The sequence below is a fragment of the Cynocephalus volans genome, chromosome 11 (assembly GCF_027409185.1).
Source record: "Cynocephalus volans isolate mCynVol1 chromosome 11, mCynVol1.pri, whole genome shotgun sequence".
Taxonomy (NCBI): Eukaryota; Metazoa; Chordata; class Mammalia; order Dermoptera; family Cynocephalidae; genus Cynocephalus; species Cynocephalus volans.
In genome coordinates, this window is record NC_084470.1 from 62561174 (window position 1) to 62579504 (window position 18331).

General features: G+C 54.7%; 1 protein-coding gene and 1 pseudogene across 5 annotated transcripts; both read right to left on the reverse strand.

Moving 5' to 3' along the window:
* Positions 1–42: 42 nt before the first annotated feature.
* On the reverse strand, positions 43–257 carry LOC134391463 (U2 spliceosomal RNA; annotated as a pseudogene).
* A 157-nt stretch (positions 258–414) lies between these two features.
* On the reverse strand, positions 415–18311 carry ITIH4 (inter-alpha-trypsin inhibitor heavy chain 4). 5 transcript variants are annotated; one of them, XM_063115353.1, is made up of 24 exons: positions 18136–18311; positions 15784–15985; positions 14395–14555; positions 12321–12425; positions 12030–12192; positions 11780–11890; positions 11161–11289; positions 10395–10511; positions 9970–10138; positions 9763–9888; positions 9399–9580; positions 9131–9316; positions 7313–7452; positions 6906–7060; positions 6584–6610; positions 6024–6077; positions 5621–5773; positions 4686–4757; positions 4433–4456; positions 4229–4345; positions 3084–3258; positions 1314–1468; positions 1087–1183; positions 415–641 (listed from the first exon to the last, which is right to left on the reverse strand). In XM_063115353.1, exons 1-24 carry the CDS (start codon positions 18309–18311, stop codon positions 572–574), a joined length of 3066 nt encoding a protein of 1021 aa, XP_062971423.1. In that variant the 3' UTR covers positions 415–571. The 5 variants fall into 5 exon arrangements, with proteins under 5 accessions (XP_062971423.1, XP_062971422.1, XP_062971420.1 ...); XM_063115352.1 differs by having other exon boundaries at positions 4229–4456; positions 15784–15907; XM_063115350.1 differs by having other exon boundaries at positions 4229–4456.
* Between the last annotated feature and the right edge of the window lie 20 nt (positions 18312–18331).

Below are 18331 nucleotides of genomic sequence, written 5' to 3' on the forward strand. Positions count from 1 at the left end.
GACCGGTGCACTCCCTGGCTGAGCGCCGGTCACGAAAAAGAAAAAAAAAAAAAAAAAAAAGAATTCCATCTCAGTTCACTCTTTTTTTTTTGAATCAAAACTGTTATTCACAGTCCAAGTGACCATAAAGCAGACTGAACCTCTGTTCCTGGAGAATGTTCTCCAGCCCTAGACCCCTAGCTAGGAGCTGGTGTGACATTTTAAACTGATAAGAACAGATACTACACTTGATCTTAGCCAAAAGGCCGAGAAGCGATGGTGTGACATTTTAAATGGGTGGTTTAATCTTAGTTTTGCTGTTTGAAAAATGAAAGGACTGGACTGAAAGCTCCCATGGGCCTTGAGGGCGGGCAGTGGAAGATTCAAATATTCTATGATGCTAAGGGTTCAGGATGCAATTCTGAGGCCTTGGGGTTTAGCCAGATGGAGTCAGATATGCCCACCTTTATTTGTAATGAATGGGAATCCCCCTCCCCAGGCCCCACAGGTGGCCCTCTGGTTGCAGGTTGCCAGCCATCTGCATTCAGTGGGGTGGCATGAGGTGGGGGGGCCATAGCTCCTCCCATCAGAACTACAGCTCCACAGACCAGCAGGAAATTTCTGTTCCTGGGGGTCCCTCCTGGTAATCCAGCTTGAGCTCTCTGGGATGGATAGACAGACAGACAGACAGTCAGACAAGTGGTCAGCAAATATCAGGTGTGGTGGGAAGAGAGGGGGACAGCTGGAGACAGTAACATGGAGGGTGGGGAATCCTGGGATCCCTCCAGAATTACCTCCAGAGCAGGCCAACAAAGCCCAGTCACCCAGAGGTTACCCAAGGGGCCCCAGTGTGTGTGGTCCTTGGGGCCTAGGGCTCTGAGAGTTCAAGGCGGGAAAGGGGAGAGTTTCCTACTGTCCCCACCCAACCCTAGTGATCTCAGGGCCGGTGTGTGCCTGTGGGTCTGAACTGGGTATTTTGTGGGGTCACTATGAGCTGGCTCAGACATATCTAAGGCATTAATCTTTCACCTGACTGTGTCCAGTTCCTGGCCTCCCAACCCCCACCCCACCCTGGCCAGGCTCAGCGGCCTGCTTGTGCTGAGTTACCTGGTGGCAGAATGGTCGTTCCCCTGAACCCTCAAAGTGCGTTTGCTGTCGTCTGCCGCTTCTAAGGGCCCCCAGAGCACGTCCTGGTAAAACTGGCCTGAGATGCAAAGGGTGGGTCAGCAAGGGATAAAGACAGAGAGAGGCCAGGAAGCACGTGCAGGGGAGGAGCGTGCCTGTTCCCAGGCAGTTTCTGAGGATGCCCTGAGCCCGGGCCATGGGCAGAGTACCAAGAGTCCCGTTGACGTGGCTGGAGAAGCGGTCAGTGTCACGCAGAAGGAGCCGGAGCCCCTCACCGGGTCCATCCCATGGCAATAGGCCGATGGTCACTTTGTCTGGGCCACTGAGCAGCAAGACACCCGTCTTGTCCATGGTCATCTTTAGGCTGTGGAGAAACCCAGCGTCCTAATCAGGAAGGTAGAGATACTCACATGCAACCTCAGTAGTTGGGGTGCGGGGTGGGGCTTCCCTCTTGTCCAGCAAGTCAGAGTGTGGCCTTGGGTGGGAAGTCCCTTAAATCTTCTGAGCTTCAGCTTCCTCACTGGTAAAATAGGACCAAAGTTAACTTACTGATATCCAGTTTCCCCAGCATTATTTATAAGACATAACAATGGTTCCTTTCCCTCTGGTTTTCTTAAATTTGGTTTCTCATGAATTCGTCCATTATATCTACTCTGTCCCTTTTGTTTTTATGGCTGGTGTCACTTTCTTTGGATGATTTGTGTTTAATCATGTGTCTTAATGTCTAGGGGGTAAATCTCCTCTGATTCTACCCCTCCATTTTTACCTAAAATAATCTTTGAAATTCTTGCCTTTTTGGTTTTCTTATAAATGTTAGGCTCCTTGAAGCATGTTGAATAAGACCCTGATGTTACTCTCAGGTTAATTTAAATGGAATTGTCCTAAACTTACACTGTCCTATTGATTTGATTCCATTTAAAAGATGCGGTCTATTTCCCTTTAAGTACTAGTATATCTTCCCTATATCTTCATATATCTTCTGTAGCTCTTGAAAGTATTTGGACTTTCCATCACTATAATTAATAGAAATTATTTCATTTTCTAGTGTGTATGTCCAAGGCATAGAAATGCTATTGGTCTTTGTGTATCCATAAGATAACAAGAAACTTTAAGATCTTCTATGAAATTAGGAAGTTTTGCAGATGAGACCCTTGGATTTGCTGGAAGTACACGTGTTTATCAAGTGCTGAGGGCTCAATGAGGTGGCAGTGGATGAGGCTCTGTGTACTTGGGAAAAGATGGGCTATGGCCCATGCTGGGGCTCAGAGGGCACTGCCCACAGAGGGCCCCCCGTGACTTCCAGAGCCCGAGAGCTTCCCCTGGAAGGCCTATGGTGGGCAGCCACACCACCCAGAAGAGGTTGCCTTCTGGCTCCATGACCCACCAGCCACCCAGTGTTTGAGGCCAACTTGACTTGTCTCCTTGCTGGGGCTTCAGAGCCTACTAAGGACAACATTCATAACCTCTCCGGCAGACTGTGCTCCAGCTTCCCATTGCTGTCATCCTAGCCTCACCTCATAGGGAGCACCACCCTCTGGTATAACCACAGACACCCTGTACCATCTGATGGCAAAGAGCTGCCCCCCCATGTCCTCTCACTAGGCCCTCCCCCTGGCCTCTGACCCAGCTGGGATGATGATCCCTAGTTATTAGTAAGGAAACTGGGGCTCAGATGGACTGAGTGGCCTGTCCAGAGTCACACAGGATTAGCAGCAGAACTAGCTCCAAATCACACTGTCTCCTGCATGGGATAGTGACCTGGTTTAGGTATGAAGGCGACCTGGTCCCTAAGACAACTCCTCACTGCCCTCCAGAGCCACAGGAGTAGAGACAGGGCTCTCTATATTTCAGTCCCTCCTATAAGTGCAGCCCACTGCAGAGGACTCACCCCCAGCCAATCCATCCCCAGGTCTGTGGCCTCAGTTCATCAGCCAATGTGGCCTGAGAGGCTACCACTGGGACTCTAGCCTGGGGCTTACCTGGGCATCACCGAGAACAGCGTCTCTTTCCACTTATACGCAAAGCTTCTTCTGTTCCGAATCACCACCACGTGTTCAGGGGATGCATGAACCTGCAGCTGGGGATTCTTGAAGGTCACCTCAATCCATGAGAACCTAGCCTCCTCCGTCTCATACTGGCCAGTCACCTCAACCCCTGGAAGGGCCAGACCAGAGAGGTCAAAGCTGTGGCTCCAGCTAGGGCCAGGCACTGGCTCGAACAGGGATCCCTCACGGGAACTGCTCTTCACCAATGTGCCTCCCCAGGAGGGGACTCCTTTCCTCAGCATGCCTCCACAGTGGGGCCTGGCTCCCATGATCTCCCCACTCATTCCTTGGAGTCCTATGGCTCTGGAGGGATCCCCACATCCTTGGTGATGGCCACTCTCAGATGAGACCTCTGAGAAGGGAGGTCTTGTCTCAAGTCAATAAACCTTCAGAAAGCCCCAGTGCTGTGAGTGGCCCTGAGCTAGAGGCCATGTCCAAGGGTGAGATGGAAAATCAGGGCTCCCTTCCCTCAGGGAGCAGACAGACTCCTGGCCTGAGTGATGGGGTGAGAAACTGGTGGATGTGGGAGGAATGAGGGACCATGGATGTCCCTCAGCCCAAAGAGGCTCTGCAGGGTGTGTGAGAGCATCCTGAGTGGTGTGTATGCACATCAGCTCCACTAGCAAGGCCCTTCCAGGACTGGAGGGATGGGTCCAGCTAGCTCACCGGCCTCCTCCCACCATCCCCTCCTCTGCACCCTCTAGGGCCCCATCTTATTGGGCTCTGTGCTCTGCAGGCACTAATTCCTCCATCTGGAACATCCTTACCCCTTCCTCTGCTTTTCCGCCAAGGCCCGGCCACTCTGGGGACCCTGTGCAACTCCTCTGACCCTCAGGCAACTCTCATCGTCTCCCTCTGGGCACTGATTACAGGCCACTGTACTTATCTGCACCCCAGCCACCCAGACCTACACACAGGTGCCCAGTGAAGGGTCTGGGGTGGATGTGTGAGTGCCAGTGTTGGGGCATGGGCCTGGGGGCTAGGTCTGTACACACTGTGTGCGTCTCTGTGGGCAGGTGGCGAGTGGGTATGAGTGTGGCTAGGTCTCCTTGGTGGGTGACTGGGTGTGCGCTTCTCACCTTGGGTAGGGTCTGAGAGCAGATTCATTGGTCCCTGAGATTGCTTGATGTCCACACAGAGCCGGTCCACGCTCTGCCCAGGCAGCGGCAGGATAACTGAAGGAGCCTGGATGGGGGCTGGGACAGCCAGTACACAGTTCCTGGGACAGGCAGAGCAGGCTGGGGGGCATGGATAGGGAGGGGTGCTGGGGGCTGGCAACTCACTTGCGGGCACTGTCGTGGTTGTTTCTAAAAGAAGAAAATGTCTGGGTTTAGGCAGCCCCTTCCTGTGGAGTGGAGGGGCTGAGGGATGGAGTAGTGGGTGGGCGGGGCCGTGGCTCCCTCTCCACTTCAGCATTGAGAAATCCATGTGACAGGTTCATAGAGACCTCCCCCACTACCACCACCACCTGGCTTCCCCCCCAGGGTCTTCCATGAGGACAAGAAGCTACTCTAGGGGCTCTGGCCTGGGGAACACCTTTGATTCTTGTATCCACGACATGCAACATGGCTTGATCAGGCTCAGCTGGTAGTGCTGAATCAGGCACTACTGCAGGAACATCCAGAAACAGAAGGGGAGAAGGCGGTCAGAGTTCGGAGCAATCAGCTTGCCCTCCAGCCATCACTGCTACCTGCTGCCCACCACACCACACCACACTCCCACCACCACACATACACCCCACCTAGAAGAGCCTTTGCAGAGGGAGACGTTCAAACAGAAGAACGTGCTGTTAGGGAAAATGCTAAGGAGACAGGGCCCAGCCTGGCTTTGTGGCTGTGTCTGAGTCCCAGATTTAGGGATAAGAAACAGTTCAAGGGACCACAGCTGGTGTTTTGAGTGGAGGAAGCTTTCCCTTTCTAGAAGGTTCCATCATGAGTCTGCCTCCAGAGCACAGGAATCCCATTCAGTGAAAATAAAAGATGTACCAAGTCCCGCCTTGGGGAGGGGAGGCCTGACATCCATAAGCTGGGTGGGGAAGAGGCGCCCGAGGGGGGAGAAGGGCAGTGCCTGGTGCCCCTCCATGAGGGGCAGGGACTGGCCAAGAGTTCTCCTCATGGAGCCCAGGGTCCCCTCTGAACAAGGAGCAAGCAAGAGGCTGCTCTATCAAGGCTGTGGTCTGAGCCAGGAGGGCTTGGCCCTGAGGAGATAAGATGCCAAGGACAAGGCAAACGGGCGGCCGGCAGGGAGCAGGGAAGGCGAGGGCGGCCCCTCAGCCAGCGCTGCGCTCCCTGCCCTCCCGTCCCTCCCGTCCCGCCCGTCCGCTCGGGGCGCCCCGCGGTAGCGGCTAGCGGCACACCCGGCAGCAACCCCTGGCCCCTGCGCTTGCTGCCTTATCTCACCCCACTCTAGGAGCAGGCTTGAGGAGCGTCATGAGGAAAAGGAGGCCCTCAGAGGGTCAGGGAGTGGCTTACAGAAGGCCATGCTGGGTAGCGAGGCATGGGTCAGATGGTGAGAGGGATAAGGAGGAAGAGGAGCATCTGGGGCATGAGGAGGTCCACGGAATCCAGATCTCTCCGGCAAGCCACCAACTCCAACTCCGAAACCCGGTGGGAATCTGGCCACTCCTGCTTGGGAAAAGTTGACCCACACATCCTTCTCTCAGGCAGTGTCATGGGTCCCCACAGCCAGGGCTGAGGACCCCACTCCAGGAGTGGGATGTGGAGGGGACAGGTGGCTCCCCCCACCCCACATCCAGCCACTCTGGGGAGTCTCTCCCCCCACAGCCAGGAGATAATCAATGCTGGAACAACAATGGGTCCCTCTCGAACTGCACCCCCCAGGTCAGGCCTCCCCCTTCAGTGCCCCTCAAGCTACCTTGTCTACTGAATCCTCTTCTTAGGACAAAGGAAGGGTCTGCATAGCTGCCTCCTAATCAGACACACCTGAACTTGAGTCCCAGGCCTGTTACCAGCCAGGTGAGCCAGGCAAGGCCCGCCCCCTCCAAAGCCAACAGCAGAGCCCAGCCTGTGGCCGGTCACTACTCTGTCGGGCTGCCTTCCCCACATCCCCTCCTCTTTTGCCACCTGTTAATCTGGACACTCCATCTCCTATGGCATGGGATTTGAAGAAAGAGTAACCTGGAAATCAGTGAGACCTGGGTGTGCTTCTTGGACCCACCTTTCTGGGGCCCCAGCTAGATGGCGACTGTGTTCCTAGTACCCAGGACAGGGACCGAGGGGCAGTCAATATTCGAATGAAAGGTAACTAAATGTACCAGCATGCTTGGTCAGACAACGCCACCTCCTGGCAGCAGTGCTAGGCTGGAGAGGCCGGGGGCGGACCTGGCCCTCACCAGCACCTCATGGAGGGGTGCACTGAGCCTTGTGACAGTGGGCCTCCACCCAGGACACCCTCAGAGGAACTTAGGCCCTTACCTGAGTAGACTTTCCTGTGTCTGTTTTCTGTATAAAACAAAAGTGGGGGCAGGCAGGCATTGTCAGGATGATTTTGGTCAGTTTGAAGTGTTTATGCTTAATCTTGCTTCCTAACCCCACAACCACATAAGTGCAGTGAATTTGGGGAGGCAAGGAGACCTGGACTGTTTCCTCATCAGTGAAATGGGATGAGTCTTCTGAGACTCCTGGGAGTCTGTAGATGGCAGGGTTGGGGTCTTGTTGGGAGGCAGGGGAAAGGTGCGGAGAATGCTGGGTCACAACTCTGCTGCCCAGGAGGCTGGAATCCCAGTCCCACACCCACCTTCTTCCACGGGCTTCTCAGCAACTTGAGACTGTTCTTGGCCCTCAGGTTTGGTGACCACCATAGATGTGAGAGGTGTGACAAAGCTGTAGCTGAGTGACAAGTTCAGAGCTCGGGTCTTGAGGGCCTGCCGTTCAGCATCTGACGCAGAAACACTGTAGGTTGAGGACATTGGGGTTCAGGAGGTCGGTGGATGCCTGATTAGGTTTTCCTTTCCATCTGGCCCCTTCTGGGGGGAATCCCCCTAGGAGAGTCTGGAGTTCAGATGTGATACCAAGACCCTCCTTTCTCTGTGCTTAGGAAATGCCCCATGCCAGCTCTGCCTGCCCCACCAGAGAAAGGCTTGGGGGGGTACTAATGCTGCATGTGGCCCACCCCAGTGGCCCATGAGGGTCAGGGCCACTCACCTGTGCTCCAGCAGTTGCTGGATGGTCAGGTATGCCCAGAGTCTCTCCATGAAGTTGTGGAAGATATACTTGGGGCTCCGGAACTCCTCCTCCTGCTCTGCCACACTGGACTCCATTTGGAAAGTGATGTTCTGTTTATGCTGGAAAGAGGGATCCAACCAGGGCAGGAGTAATGAGGGCCTGAGGTCCTGCCGCTGCTGGAACCAGCCTCCTGCAGCTCTCACCTAGAGTTTCCCAAAGCTCTGGCATGCGGGGGCCACCAGCATGAATTTTGCCCTATCCACACATATAGCTATTTATTTGATGTTTTTCCTAATGTGAACTTTAAATAGACTAACACTTTTGATCTGGCCTTATCCCAAGCAATAATATATGTAAAATCATAGGTCTGAGGTATGAGTCAAATTTTGCAGGATACACATGGAAATAAATACATAAGCTGGCCAGTTAGCTCTACTGGTGAGAGCGTGATGCTGACAACACCAAAGTCCAGGGTTCAGTCCCTGAACCAGCCAGCAAAAATAGATAAACTAAAATAAAATAAATATATAACTACTAAAACAAACACACATCTATCTGTGAACTACCCTGAGTCACCTTGGGTTCTGCATTTTGGGAACCCCTGGGCTCCAGGCTGTATTGATACCTACATGTATGGAGTGCTTTCACTGGACCAGAAATTAATCCCACAGCGACTTTATGAGGTGGGCACATGACTCATTCCCATTTTTACACAGGAGGAAACTGAGGCACAGGGAAGTTAAGTGACTTCCCCATGTCTCACCTCTGGGAGGTGGCAGAGGTGGGTTTGAAGAGGGCAGACTGGCCATGTGGCCTGCACAAACAGCTATGATTTGGCTACTTATCCTGAAACCAGGCCCTGGGTTCCCCATACACATTGCCTTCTCCCCACACATGCTGCCCTCCTGTGACAAAAGCCTGGAACATTCCTCCATCGCTTCACCATCTGGGCTCTGCCACCTACTTATCCCTTAGTCTCAGCTGAGCCTCCTCCAGGAAGCACTTCCCTGATTGATCCCCAGGCCAGGTGCTACTCCTAGTGCTACTCTCCTGAGCGCCTGGGTCTGATCTGTTGGGGACATCCCAGCCTGAAGCTCTTTGTGTGATGATGTATCCACAGGTTGTCTCTCCCGTGACGACAGGGAAGAGTTGGCCTTGTTCACCACTGGATTCCTGGGACCTAAAGAAGGACCTGGCTCAGAGCAGGTGCTCAGTTTCTTTTCATGGGATCACCAGGACACCCTGGGAGGATGCAGCCCAGGAAGAACCTCACACACGCGGAGGCAGAGAAGGCTGGGCAAGGCCAGGGTGCCACGTGGGGAGTATGGCTCATGCCCCAGCTTCAGTGGGGCCCAGGGTGAGTTACCTGCCCTACCTGGAGCTCGATCTGCTTAGCTGTGAAGTGGGAGCAGCCCTTCCTGCCCAACTGCAACCTCAGAGGGCTGGTAGGAGGCCAGGAGGGGATGACAACCCTTCCACAACCCTGTCACCTTGTGCTCACAGGCCCAGCAGTGGCACAGATGCCTGCTGAGTGCCCGCACATGCGAGGCACAGCACAGGTCCTCCATGAGAATCACCACATTCTCACTGAGTCTCTACCATGGACCCATGCAGCAGGGACTGGGGTCATCCACAGAGGGCAGAGCGGAAACCCAAGGCTCAGGGCACTTTGGGACTTGTTCACGGCCAATCAGCTGGAGCTTGGCACGTCTGGGATTTGAACCTGGTCTCTCTAGCTGCAAAGATGGAGGCTGGCCCAGCTGCTCTTCCCCTCCAGGGTAGCTTGGCCACACTTACCATGTGCCCGATGACTTTGGCTGAGAGTGTATCAGGGCTCTGGTCCCGGAGCTTCCCAGCCACTACCATCTCTGAGCCCTTGAAGAGGAGCCGGAAGTTGTCCTGCGTGACCTCCTCCACAGCGTTGCTCGGGTACTCAAAGGCCACCGCCTCCAGCAGTGGGTTGGCCACCTCCTGGTAAAAGTCCTGCAGGGGGGCAGGGGTGTCATGAAGGCTGGGCTGGGGTCTGCCTGCCTCTCTGTGCAGCCCACCCAGGACACAATGGCACCTGGAGCTGCAGGGCGGAGTCTGAGTCCTCATAAATGCGCCGAGCCAGGCCACCGTTGTCCAGCGCCATCTTCTCCAGGAAGCTGTAGCTGACATCAAAGCCGAAGCCCAGGCAGAAGAGGCTGTACTTGTCACTTATGGCTTTCTGCACATTCTTCTGGATCTTCGTGGAGTTGGTCTCCCCTGGACTCATGGGTTTGGAAAGAGGGTGAGAAAACAGCAATTTGCTCAGTGGATATTTCTGGAACCTCAGAGCTGGAGGGGTTCACTGACCCCCTTCCCTGCCCCAGGTCCTACAGCAAGCCTGGGTGCAGCCCGTTACTTCCCCTGTGCAGCGTGCCCTGGAGGGGCAGCAGTGCCCTCACCCACGGTGGGGTCGCCGTCAGTGAGCAGGATGATAAGTGAGACGCTCCCCGCGGGCAGCAGCTCATTCCGGTTGTCATTGTCCAGCAGCTTCACGGCCATCAGCATCGCGTCATTGATATTGGTCCCTGAAGGGGATACACTCTCAAGGTGGCTCCCAGGGGGGTACCCTGGAAGCCCACACCCTGCAGGGTGGCAGAAGCACTCACCTCCCTGGGCCTTGATGCTGGCCGCGTAGCTCCTAGCCTCGTTCACGTTCTCGGCCGAGGCTGGCACCAGTGATGGCTTCCACTGGGTTGCCTCCATGCTGAAGACTATGAGGTTGAACTGGTCTTTGGGGCTAAGGTCATCCAGAATCTTGATCAGGGCTTCTCGGGTCTAGTCAGGAGGAAAGTGGAAAGTAGGGGTGGTTCAGAGGGGTTCGCTGAGTTGTGAGCCCTTGGGCTGGCATCCCTGGACTCATGTCTGGGGTGGTGACACACTCAAGGGGCAGGGGCTACCCCATGCTCTGGCCAATCTCTGCCTCTGAAAGCCCCCACCCAGGAAGATGAGGAGGGTCTGCCTGCTGGACCAGAGCTGATGGTGTGAGGGGCCAGGGAGTCTCCAGGGCCCCTCTCTGGCCCACCGGACCCACCTGCTCAATTTTCCTGCCACTCATGGAGCCACTCTTGTCAATGACAAAGACCACATTCTTGGGCATTGTGGGCAGGCCTTCTGGGGCAAAGTAGTGCACAAAGTAGCCGTTCTCAATCTGTAGCCAGAGTGAGACCACACCCAGGTGATCAGAGCTACAGCCCTGCCCCCGCCCAGCCTCCTCCCCCCAAGTCCTTGGGTTCCTACATACACTCTCCTTGTTCCGACTCCCCCATTTCCATCCCACTGCTAACCTCCCCAAATCCTCATCATTTTTCAGGGTCAGGCTCTCTTGCAGAAGCTTCCCTGCTCATGCATGGCCCACTAGAACTGTCCCCCCGATTTTACCTCCTATTTTAATATTTAAGGCAGCTTATACTGAAAGGTACAGACATAATAAACCTGACATCCATCAAGACGAAAGATTTCAAAAACAAGGAATAAAGGAGAAATATAATGATGACAAAAACTTGTGTGAAAGAAACTACTGCAATTGAGCATAAAACTCAGCTGCAAACCTCCTGGCTGCAAAGGCAAAGAGGGAAACCCCATAGAGCAGCTCTTCACAGAGAAAACTTCTCTGCTTCTGAAAGGGATGAGTTTCAGGAACAACAAAACTAAACCACCTATTGTATGTCTGTGTCGGCCCCTGGTGCACCCAGCTAAGTAGGGGTGGCTATTTTTATCTTTTTCTAGAACACCCAAGTTAGGCCCTTGAGGATGGACAGATTTTCAGGATGCCCTGATCTTGCCTGGAGTTCACCCACCTGAATGGAGCCCCCAGAGAGGGTCCGGTTCACATCATAGCGGATGATCAAGTTGCCATCTAGGACTGTGTCCTGCTTCTCTGGAGACTTTTGCTGCTGGGAGAGCGTTGGCTTGAACTGGATATGAGCCTAGAGGAACAGCCTGGGCTGAAGTTGGGAGGAGCAGCAAGGCCATGCCAACAACACCCTCCATCCCAGCCTATATACTGGGAAGTCAGAATTTCAGGATGCAGCCTTGGGTCAATATTCCAGGGAATTTCTTTCAGGCTGAACTATTGTGGACTGCTTCTATACAGGGGAGGGAGTGTGAGAGTGAATCCACTGTTCCTGGAGATGTGCAGGCAGAGGCTGGGCTCAGGATACATGCGATCCAGCTATCTCCTCTCCACCTGGTCCCAAGACCCTCACATCAGTCTGCTCTCCAAGCCCTTCCCCCACAGATCTCAGGGCTTACGTGAGGACCCACCATCCCTCTCCAGGCCTTGCCCTTCCCATCAGCCAAATGACAGCATGGACAGAGATCTCAGAAGTACTTCCCACTCAGAGAGTCTGCCCAACTGTCCTGCTCTCTGGAAAAAGGCCCTCTGGTGCCATCACCCGCTGGCGACAGCAGACCCACCTTGGTCTTGTTCTGTGAGGTGGTGAGGGCCTTTTCTAGCTCGTTGGTCACGAAGGTGCTCTCTGTCTCCAGGAAACTGATGCCCTGGGGCTCGAAGATGTGAATGTCCATCTGGAGGCAAGACATAGGTCACTGGGTCAGCCAGGAGCCTGGGCTGGGCTTTACAGGAGGCTGAGGGACAAGGAGGAGCTGCTCTCATCAGGGCAGGGGCCACCCAGGAGGCTTCCTGGGAAGAGGCAGTGTCAGGTACCTGCAGGTGCTTGACCAGCTGCTGGGGCTGCACTTTCAGCAGTAGCTCATACACCCCCAGATGCCGCTTGAGCAGCTCCTCATACACCAGCTCAAAGGTGACCTTGGCAGCCGGAGCCACACTGACTGACACTTGGAACTGCTCTGTCTTTCTCCCAGTGGCCCTGGGGGAGGAGGGCATCAGTCCTGCTCCTCCAGACCAGGTGGGAGTAAGGCCACTGGAGGTGGGAGCAAGGCTGAGGGCTGAAGGCAGGGGCAGCATGTGTCTACGACCCCCCCCACCACCACTCACTTGACAAGGCCGGCACTCTCTCCCTTGGCCACAGCCGCGTGGTACTGCTCCTGGGCTGCAGCCTTTTCCTTGATGTTCCCTGGGTAGGTCACACCATCGATGATCCTGGGCCAGGAGGGCAGGAGTTGTCAGAAGCCTGGTGGGAGGGGGCCCACTCCACTCCTGCCACCTCCAGGGAGACTCTCTGGGACTTGATGTACCTCTTGACACAGTGACTCCCGGTTTTGCCTGAGCCCGCCGATATTTATAATGCATCTACTGTGTACGAGACCCTGCTCAGGGTGCCAGGTATGGTTGGAGACCTCTGCAAAGATCTCCCCTGAGGCGTGCACAGTATCAGTAAATGTGTGTTTTCTGGAAGGGACAGGGGAGGGGCGCTTGCAGAGGAGACAGGGCTGGGTGAAATACTGCCTCTTTTCACCCTTCCAGTCTGGCCCCACATTCTAGCTTGCCCCTTCCACCTCATGGACTGTTCCCAGAAAAAGCCATTAATCACCAGCAGAGCTTTCTGGGTGCACTTGTGCCCAGCCCTGTGTCCAGCCAGGTGGGGCCAAGACTGAGGACAAGGGAGACACAGGGCTGAAGGCTCTGACCCCTTCCCCCTGCGGCTATCTCTCTCCTCCCTCCCGCCCAGGGAGGACACTCTGTAGGAAAGCTGGCATCTCTGGAAGTAGGTTTTGGACAACTGGTGTGGACATGCTCCTGGTGACCATCCATTGGAGCTGAGAAAGAACTGGCCAGCTGTTTCTCTGTTAGGAAAATGACTACTACTCCAGAAACTCCGCATGGAGTGAATAGAGACGTGTCAGGTGAACATACACCTGCTCCATCTGGGGGTGGCGCAAAACAGGGGTGGTGTGCAGCTGGGACAACAGGACCACATGTCCCTCCTCCCTGACCTTTCTGGTTATAATTTAACCCCGGGCCAGGATAGAGCCGGTGAGTGGGCAGCAGGGCTCCTCCTCCCTGGTGGACAGTTCTCAGATTCTCTCCAGAAGCCCAGCTGGGACTCCTGGCCAGGTCAGGGAGCAGGGAACCCTGCCCAGTGCTTCCCGGTCTCATGCAGCAACAAGACCCGGGTCCAGAGAGGGGTGGTACCAGTCAAGGGCACTCAGCAGATAGGATGGGCTGGGACCTGGCAACCTGCCAGCCCTGGCATCCTTGTTGGAGGCTGGCATAGCCTGTGAGAGTCACGCTGCAAGTTGGGCAGGACAGGACTGGGCCCCAGGGTTGGGAAAAGTGGGGGCTGCTGTAGAGTGGGGGGATGTACAGGGAGAGAGGGAGGAGCCAACCACAGGGACCCCAGTCCCCACTGCAGTTTTCCAGAGGCCCCGGAGCACACCAGGGACCCCGCCTGAGAGACACTCTCTCTGCCTCACCCACTGCCCTCCTTGTTTCTTGGAGCAGCCTCTCCCCTGTTCTCAATCACTGCGTCTCCTGGGGGCAAGGGACAGACAGAGAGTTCTGTTGCATTTAGTAAACATTGCAAAACCGAGTCAGGAAGGGTGGGGGAGGGTGGCAGAGGACTAAGTATTGTCACCCGCTCACAGAGTCCACAGAAACCCCAGGTTTCTCATGTGGCCAGAGCCGAAATGCACTTGCAGTATCCCAGTTTGGGGGTGTGACAAGGGGACCCCTCCTCAAGGCGACTCTCCATTGTAGGGCAGCCCAGGGGGTTAGGAAGTTTTCTGTATTCTCAGCTGGAATCTGCTTTTTGGTGGCTCCCTCCTGCCTGGGTCTGGCCTCAGGATGCCCAAGTTTGTGCTTCTCAAAGCAGAGACACAGATGCTGTGGTTCTCTGCCTGCCACCTAGGCAGCACTTAGGGATGACAAAGGGACAAATGGATGAGCAAAGGGATGAATGGAAGGAGGGACGGAGACATCTCTGAGAATGCGTAAGTTCCTTTGTAAAGCTTCACTCCCTGTCTGGCCTACAAGGTGTACAGGGCACGCTCCTGAAGCCAAACATCCCAGCATGCCTCCCTGCAGGAAGAGGGTCTGCTGGGCGCAGAACAGATGGAATCACAGCACTGGGTTGGGGGGAGGAGGAGGAGGAGGGTAGGAAGACACCTACATGGAGAAGTTGGTGATGAAAGCTTTCTTGGGCAGCTCCATCTGGAAGGTGGCCTCCCGCACAGTATCGGCCCTGTTGACCACCCGGCTGGTGACGACCGTGTGGGCAAATCGGGATGACACCTTGGAGTCCACGGTGAGGCTGTAGATGTCGATGTCATTCTGGACCACCGAAAGAGGAAGGAATCAGATAGTTTCAATGCCACCCCAGGGGCAACACTCTTCAACTTGGGACCCTGACCATGGCCCCACTAGATCAAACCCTGGCCCCCAACCCAGCTGAGCCACTGACCAAGCCTCGGGCTGAGCCCAGTGAGGCATTTCACATGTGAACGTTCCTCTCACATATGATGTGGTGATGTGTTTCACTCTCCACCCTATAGCAACACAGGGCAGGGCCCACTATGGAGGCCCCTCATGCCTTGCAGAGAACAAGCAGGCTGTGGGTGATGGAGCCTGAGCCCCAGAGTCTGGGAGCAGAACCATACTCCTCTGGGCAGAGGCGAGGGCCCTGGCAGTGTCATGATGCCCAGTGAAGGGTAGTGAACAAGTCCTTCGATTTCTGGTGACTTTGGCCTCCAAGGAGACTGGGGAGAATAGCTGTTGCCAGTTTCCTACCAGGGGTCACAGCAGCTGGGAGAATTTGGAGGTAGACCAAGGTCTGGTCTCTAAGAGCTGAGAATCTTCGTCTTTGCCCTTTCTTTTCCCTGCAGTGAATCTTCCCCAAATCCCCACTCACCTCCACAGGGCACTCTCCCATCCCTTGAAGGACATACGTGTTCACACGCAGAGCCTTACACACATGTTACCTGCCTGAGTATGCCATGCTCACACATGCACAGCCCTGTTTAGCTGCCCATGGCTCTCTGCACACGCACAGATCAGCATAGAGGTGCAAGTGGGCACATTGGACTGTTTTCTCCGGCCAGGCACTGTACTAAGCACTTCATATGTGTTATGGGTTCGATTTTCACAACCATCCTCTCAATAGGTTCTATTATTACCCTATTTTACAGATGAGGAAACCAACACATAGAAAGCATAAATAACTTCCCTGAAGTCACTCAGCCAGGGTCAGTAGGGCCAGGCTTTTAAAGCTGCATTCTAACCTACTCTGCCCCACTGCTGGCCTCGAGTGGTAACTTGCCAAGCTGCATTTCCTCATCTGTAAAAGGAAGACAATAGGATCACCCCTTATCTGCAAGGCCCTCGGGGTGGTGCCTGGTGAATGGTCAGCACCACTTCGTTGCAAACCACACTGACCAGCACTTATGTTACTTAAACACTTGCACACACAGAGGCTCCCCGCCACTTCACAGACACGTTCTCTCATTCCCCAACTCACACCACTAGCACCAGGGGCAGATACAGGCACCGTGGATACTGCTACCTTGCGGGCTGTGGCAGTCTGGAGGACAGCCAGCAGTGAGAGCAGGGCCAGCATGGTGCCGCAGATGTGGACAGAGGCCGGGATCTTCATTTTGACTCCAGTGGCTGCCAGGCTGGCTTCTGAACTTGAGAGCATGTGGGAATGAATTAGTAACTTGCTGGCTGCCCCGCCCCTGCGGGGGCAGGTTCTGATAAATTGAGATCTACAAGCCAAAAACCACAGTGGCCTTAGATAAGCAGGCAAGTGAACGCCCCGTGAACCTTGGCTGGCGCAGAAACATATACGGAGGTTATGGCTCCCCTTCTGAAAGGTCTAGAACCTTCCAAGGCACAAGGACCTCTCACACCAATCATTTTACCAAAATGCTCCGTAGGGCTAGGAGGACACAACAGTGAAGAAAGCACAGTCTGCTCTCCTGAAGTCCAGCTGGGGGGAAACAGAGGGAAGGTCGGGAAGACTAGGGCTAGAGGACTGTTCCAGGCAGCTTCCTGGAGGAAGCGGCAGTAGCAGCCAGGTGTGTGTGGCTGGGCAGTGGGGGGCTCTGAAGGCATCGAGAGGCCCTTGGAGGTGTCTGAGTGGGGCAAAGCAGGGCAGATATGTCTATTTCTGGAGTGAGAGGTGCTGGGCCCACCGGCCCCCCTTCTCTCTCCAGGGTACCAGGCTGCCATTTAGGCCCCATTAATCTAGCTAGGGCTTTTGGTCCAATCAGAGCAAGGCCCCAAAACAAAACCTGCAATTTTGTTACTGGGCACAGATCCAAGTTCTTAGTCCACGAAAGAAGAACCTTTCATGGCACTGGCAAAAGGAAAGGAAGAGAGGGACAGAGAAACGCGACATAATGGGGCTTTATTACCAAATGAAGGTACACGCCAAAGAAGGGCGCAGGTATCTCCGTCAAAGAGAGAGGAATGCACCCCCTACCTTCTCGTTCACCATCCCAGGTGCGAACTCCTAATGGCTCACCCCTGCCCCTCCTGTCCTGCCTAGTGCATGGGCTCTGGCCGATCCAGTCTGAGTATTTATGAGCAGCCTCTCTGGGGTGTGTCCCTACTCTGCCCTGCCTCAATTTAACAGTACAAAAAGAGCCATAAGATGCTACATCTTGTGGCCCAGAAGTCCTGATGCTGGGAGTTTATGGACAGGAGAGCATGGAGCAGATGAGAGAGCTTACTGCACAAAGAGCTCCTGAAGGGGTGACCAGGTGTGGTGATGTGTACAAGCAGGTGGCCTGTGTGGAGGTCAGTTGTGCCCATGAATGATCACTTGAGTGACAGAGGGCAGAATGCCATTGTCACAGTGGTGTGATGCTGTGGCAACTCAGGCCTGTGGGGGTGCTGCCCAAGGGCCCGGGGTGGGGTTCCTCGTAACTTTTTTTAGTTGGCTTTTAATAAAGTTGAAGTGTTGCTTTTATAACAAATAGCAATAAAGTGAATAAATATTAGGCACTCTAGAGGCAGCTGGTGCTGTGTTCCCTAGTGGTTCTGAGACAATCAGCTCCTGAGTGTATGGTCACAGATGGGGAAAAAGACCTGTCATAAAAATGTGGCCAGGGCCAAGTCCTGGGCCAGGGAAGGAGGATGGCTCAGTGACACCAGCCCTGAGGGAACTCTCAAACTGGAATGCAGAAGTTCTGTTCCCTTGGGGCACAGAGCATGGGCCCAGCCTGGAACCAGAGCTATATAAGGAGTCTAGGCTGGCCGGAGATGTGGGAAAGTTTCCGAGTAGTCAGTTCCACCTGCCCAGGGGACAGGAGGGGCTTCCAAGCAGGAGTCAGCCCTGAGCCAGGCACTGCAAGCCCAGGCCCTGCCAGTCCAGCTCTGGAAGGAGCCACTAGCAGCCCGTCCATGATCTTGCCACGACAGCTGGACAGATCTATATAGTCTCCTGAATCTGACAGTTTCATGCACTCCGGAGACACAAGGCCTGAAGAGAGAAGAAGAATCACACATGGGCCTAGACCTGGTGTTCTCCTATGCCCCAGGCAGCATGGTGGAAGTGGAAAGAGGGAGGATCACCCTGCCGTTCAGAAGAGGAGACAGGAGCTCAGGAAACTGCCACTGGCCAGAGAGGAACTTCAACCTGGCCTTGTCTTTGAGGGGGATGCAAGCTGGTAAGTGGGCAGTATGAACAAGGGTGCAGCAGAGGGGGCTTTGAGGTCATAGGTCCCGTGCAGCCCGGGGTCCTTGGAAGCATCTCAGTGGCTTTTGTGAAAGGCAGGGGGAGGGGCAAGACCCAAGCCCCCACCTGCTTCACTTTGAGCAGTGTCACTGTGGCCTGCTTTGTGGAATGTGCTCCAGCTCAACTTCCCTGCTATACAGAAGGGGAAATTGAGGCTCAGAAGAAGAGACTGACCTGAAATTATACAGAAGGTCAGCGCCAGGTCTCCATGTCCCAAGGCTTTCTAGATATGGCAGTGGCCATAATAGCATCTGCATTATCTGCTGGGACCCTCCCAAAAGCCTGGGAAGGGCACAAAATGTGTTCCCATGCCCCACCCTGTCTCCCTCTCCCCTGCTGTTAGTGGCCATGGCCAGTGACCAACCAACAC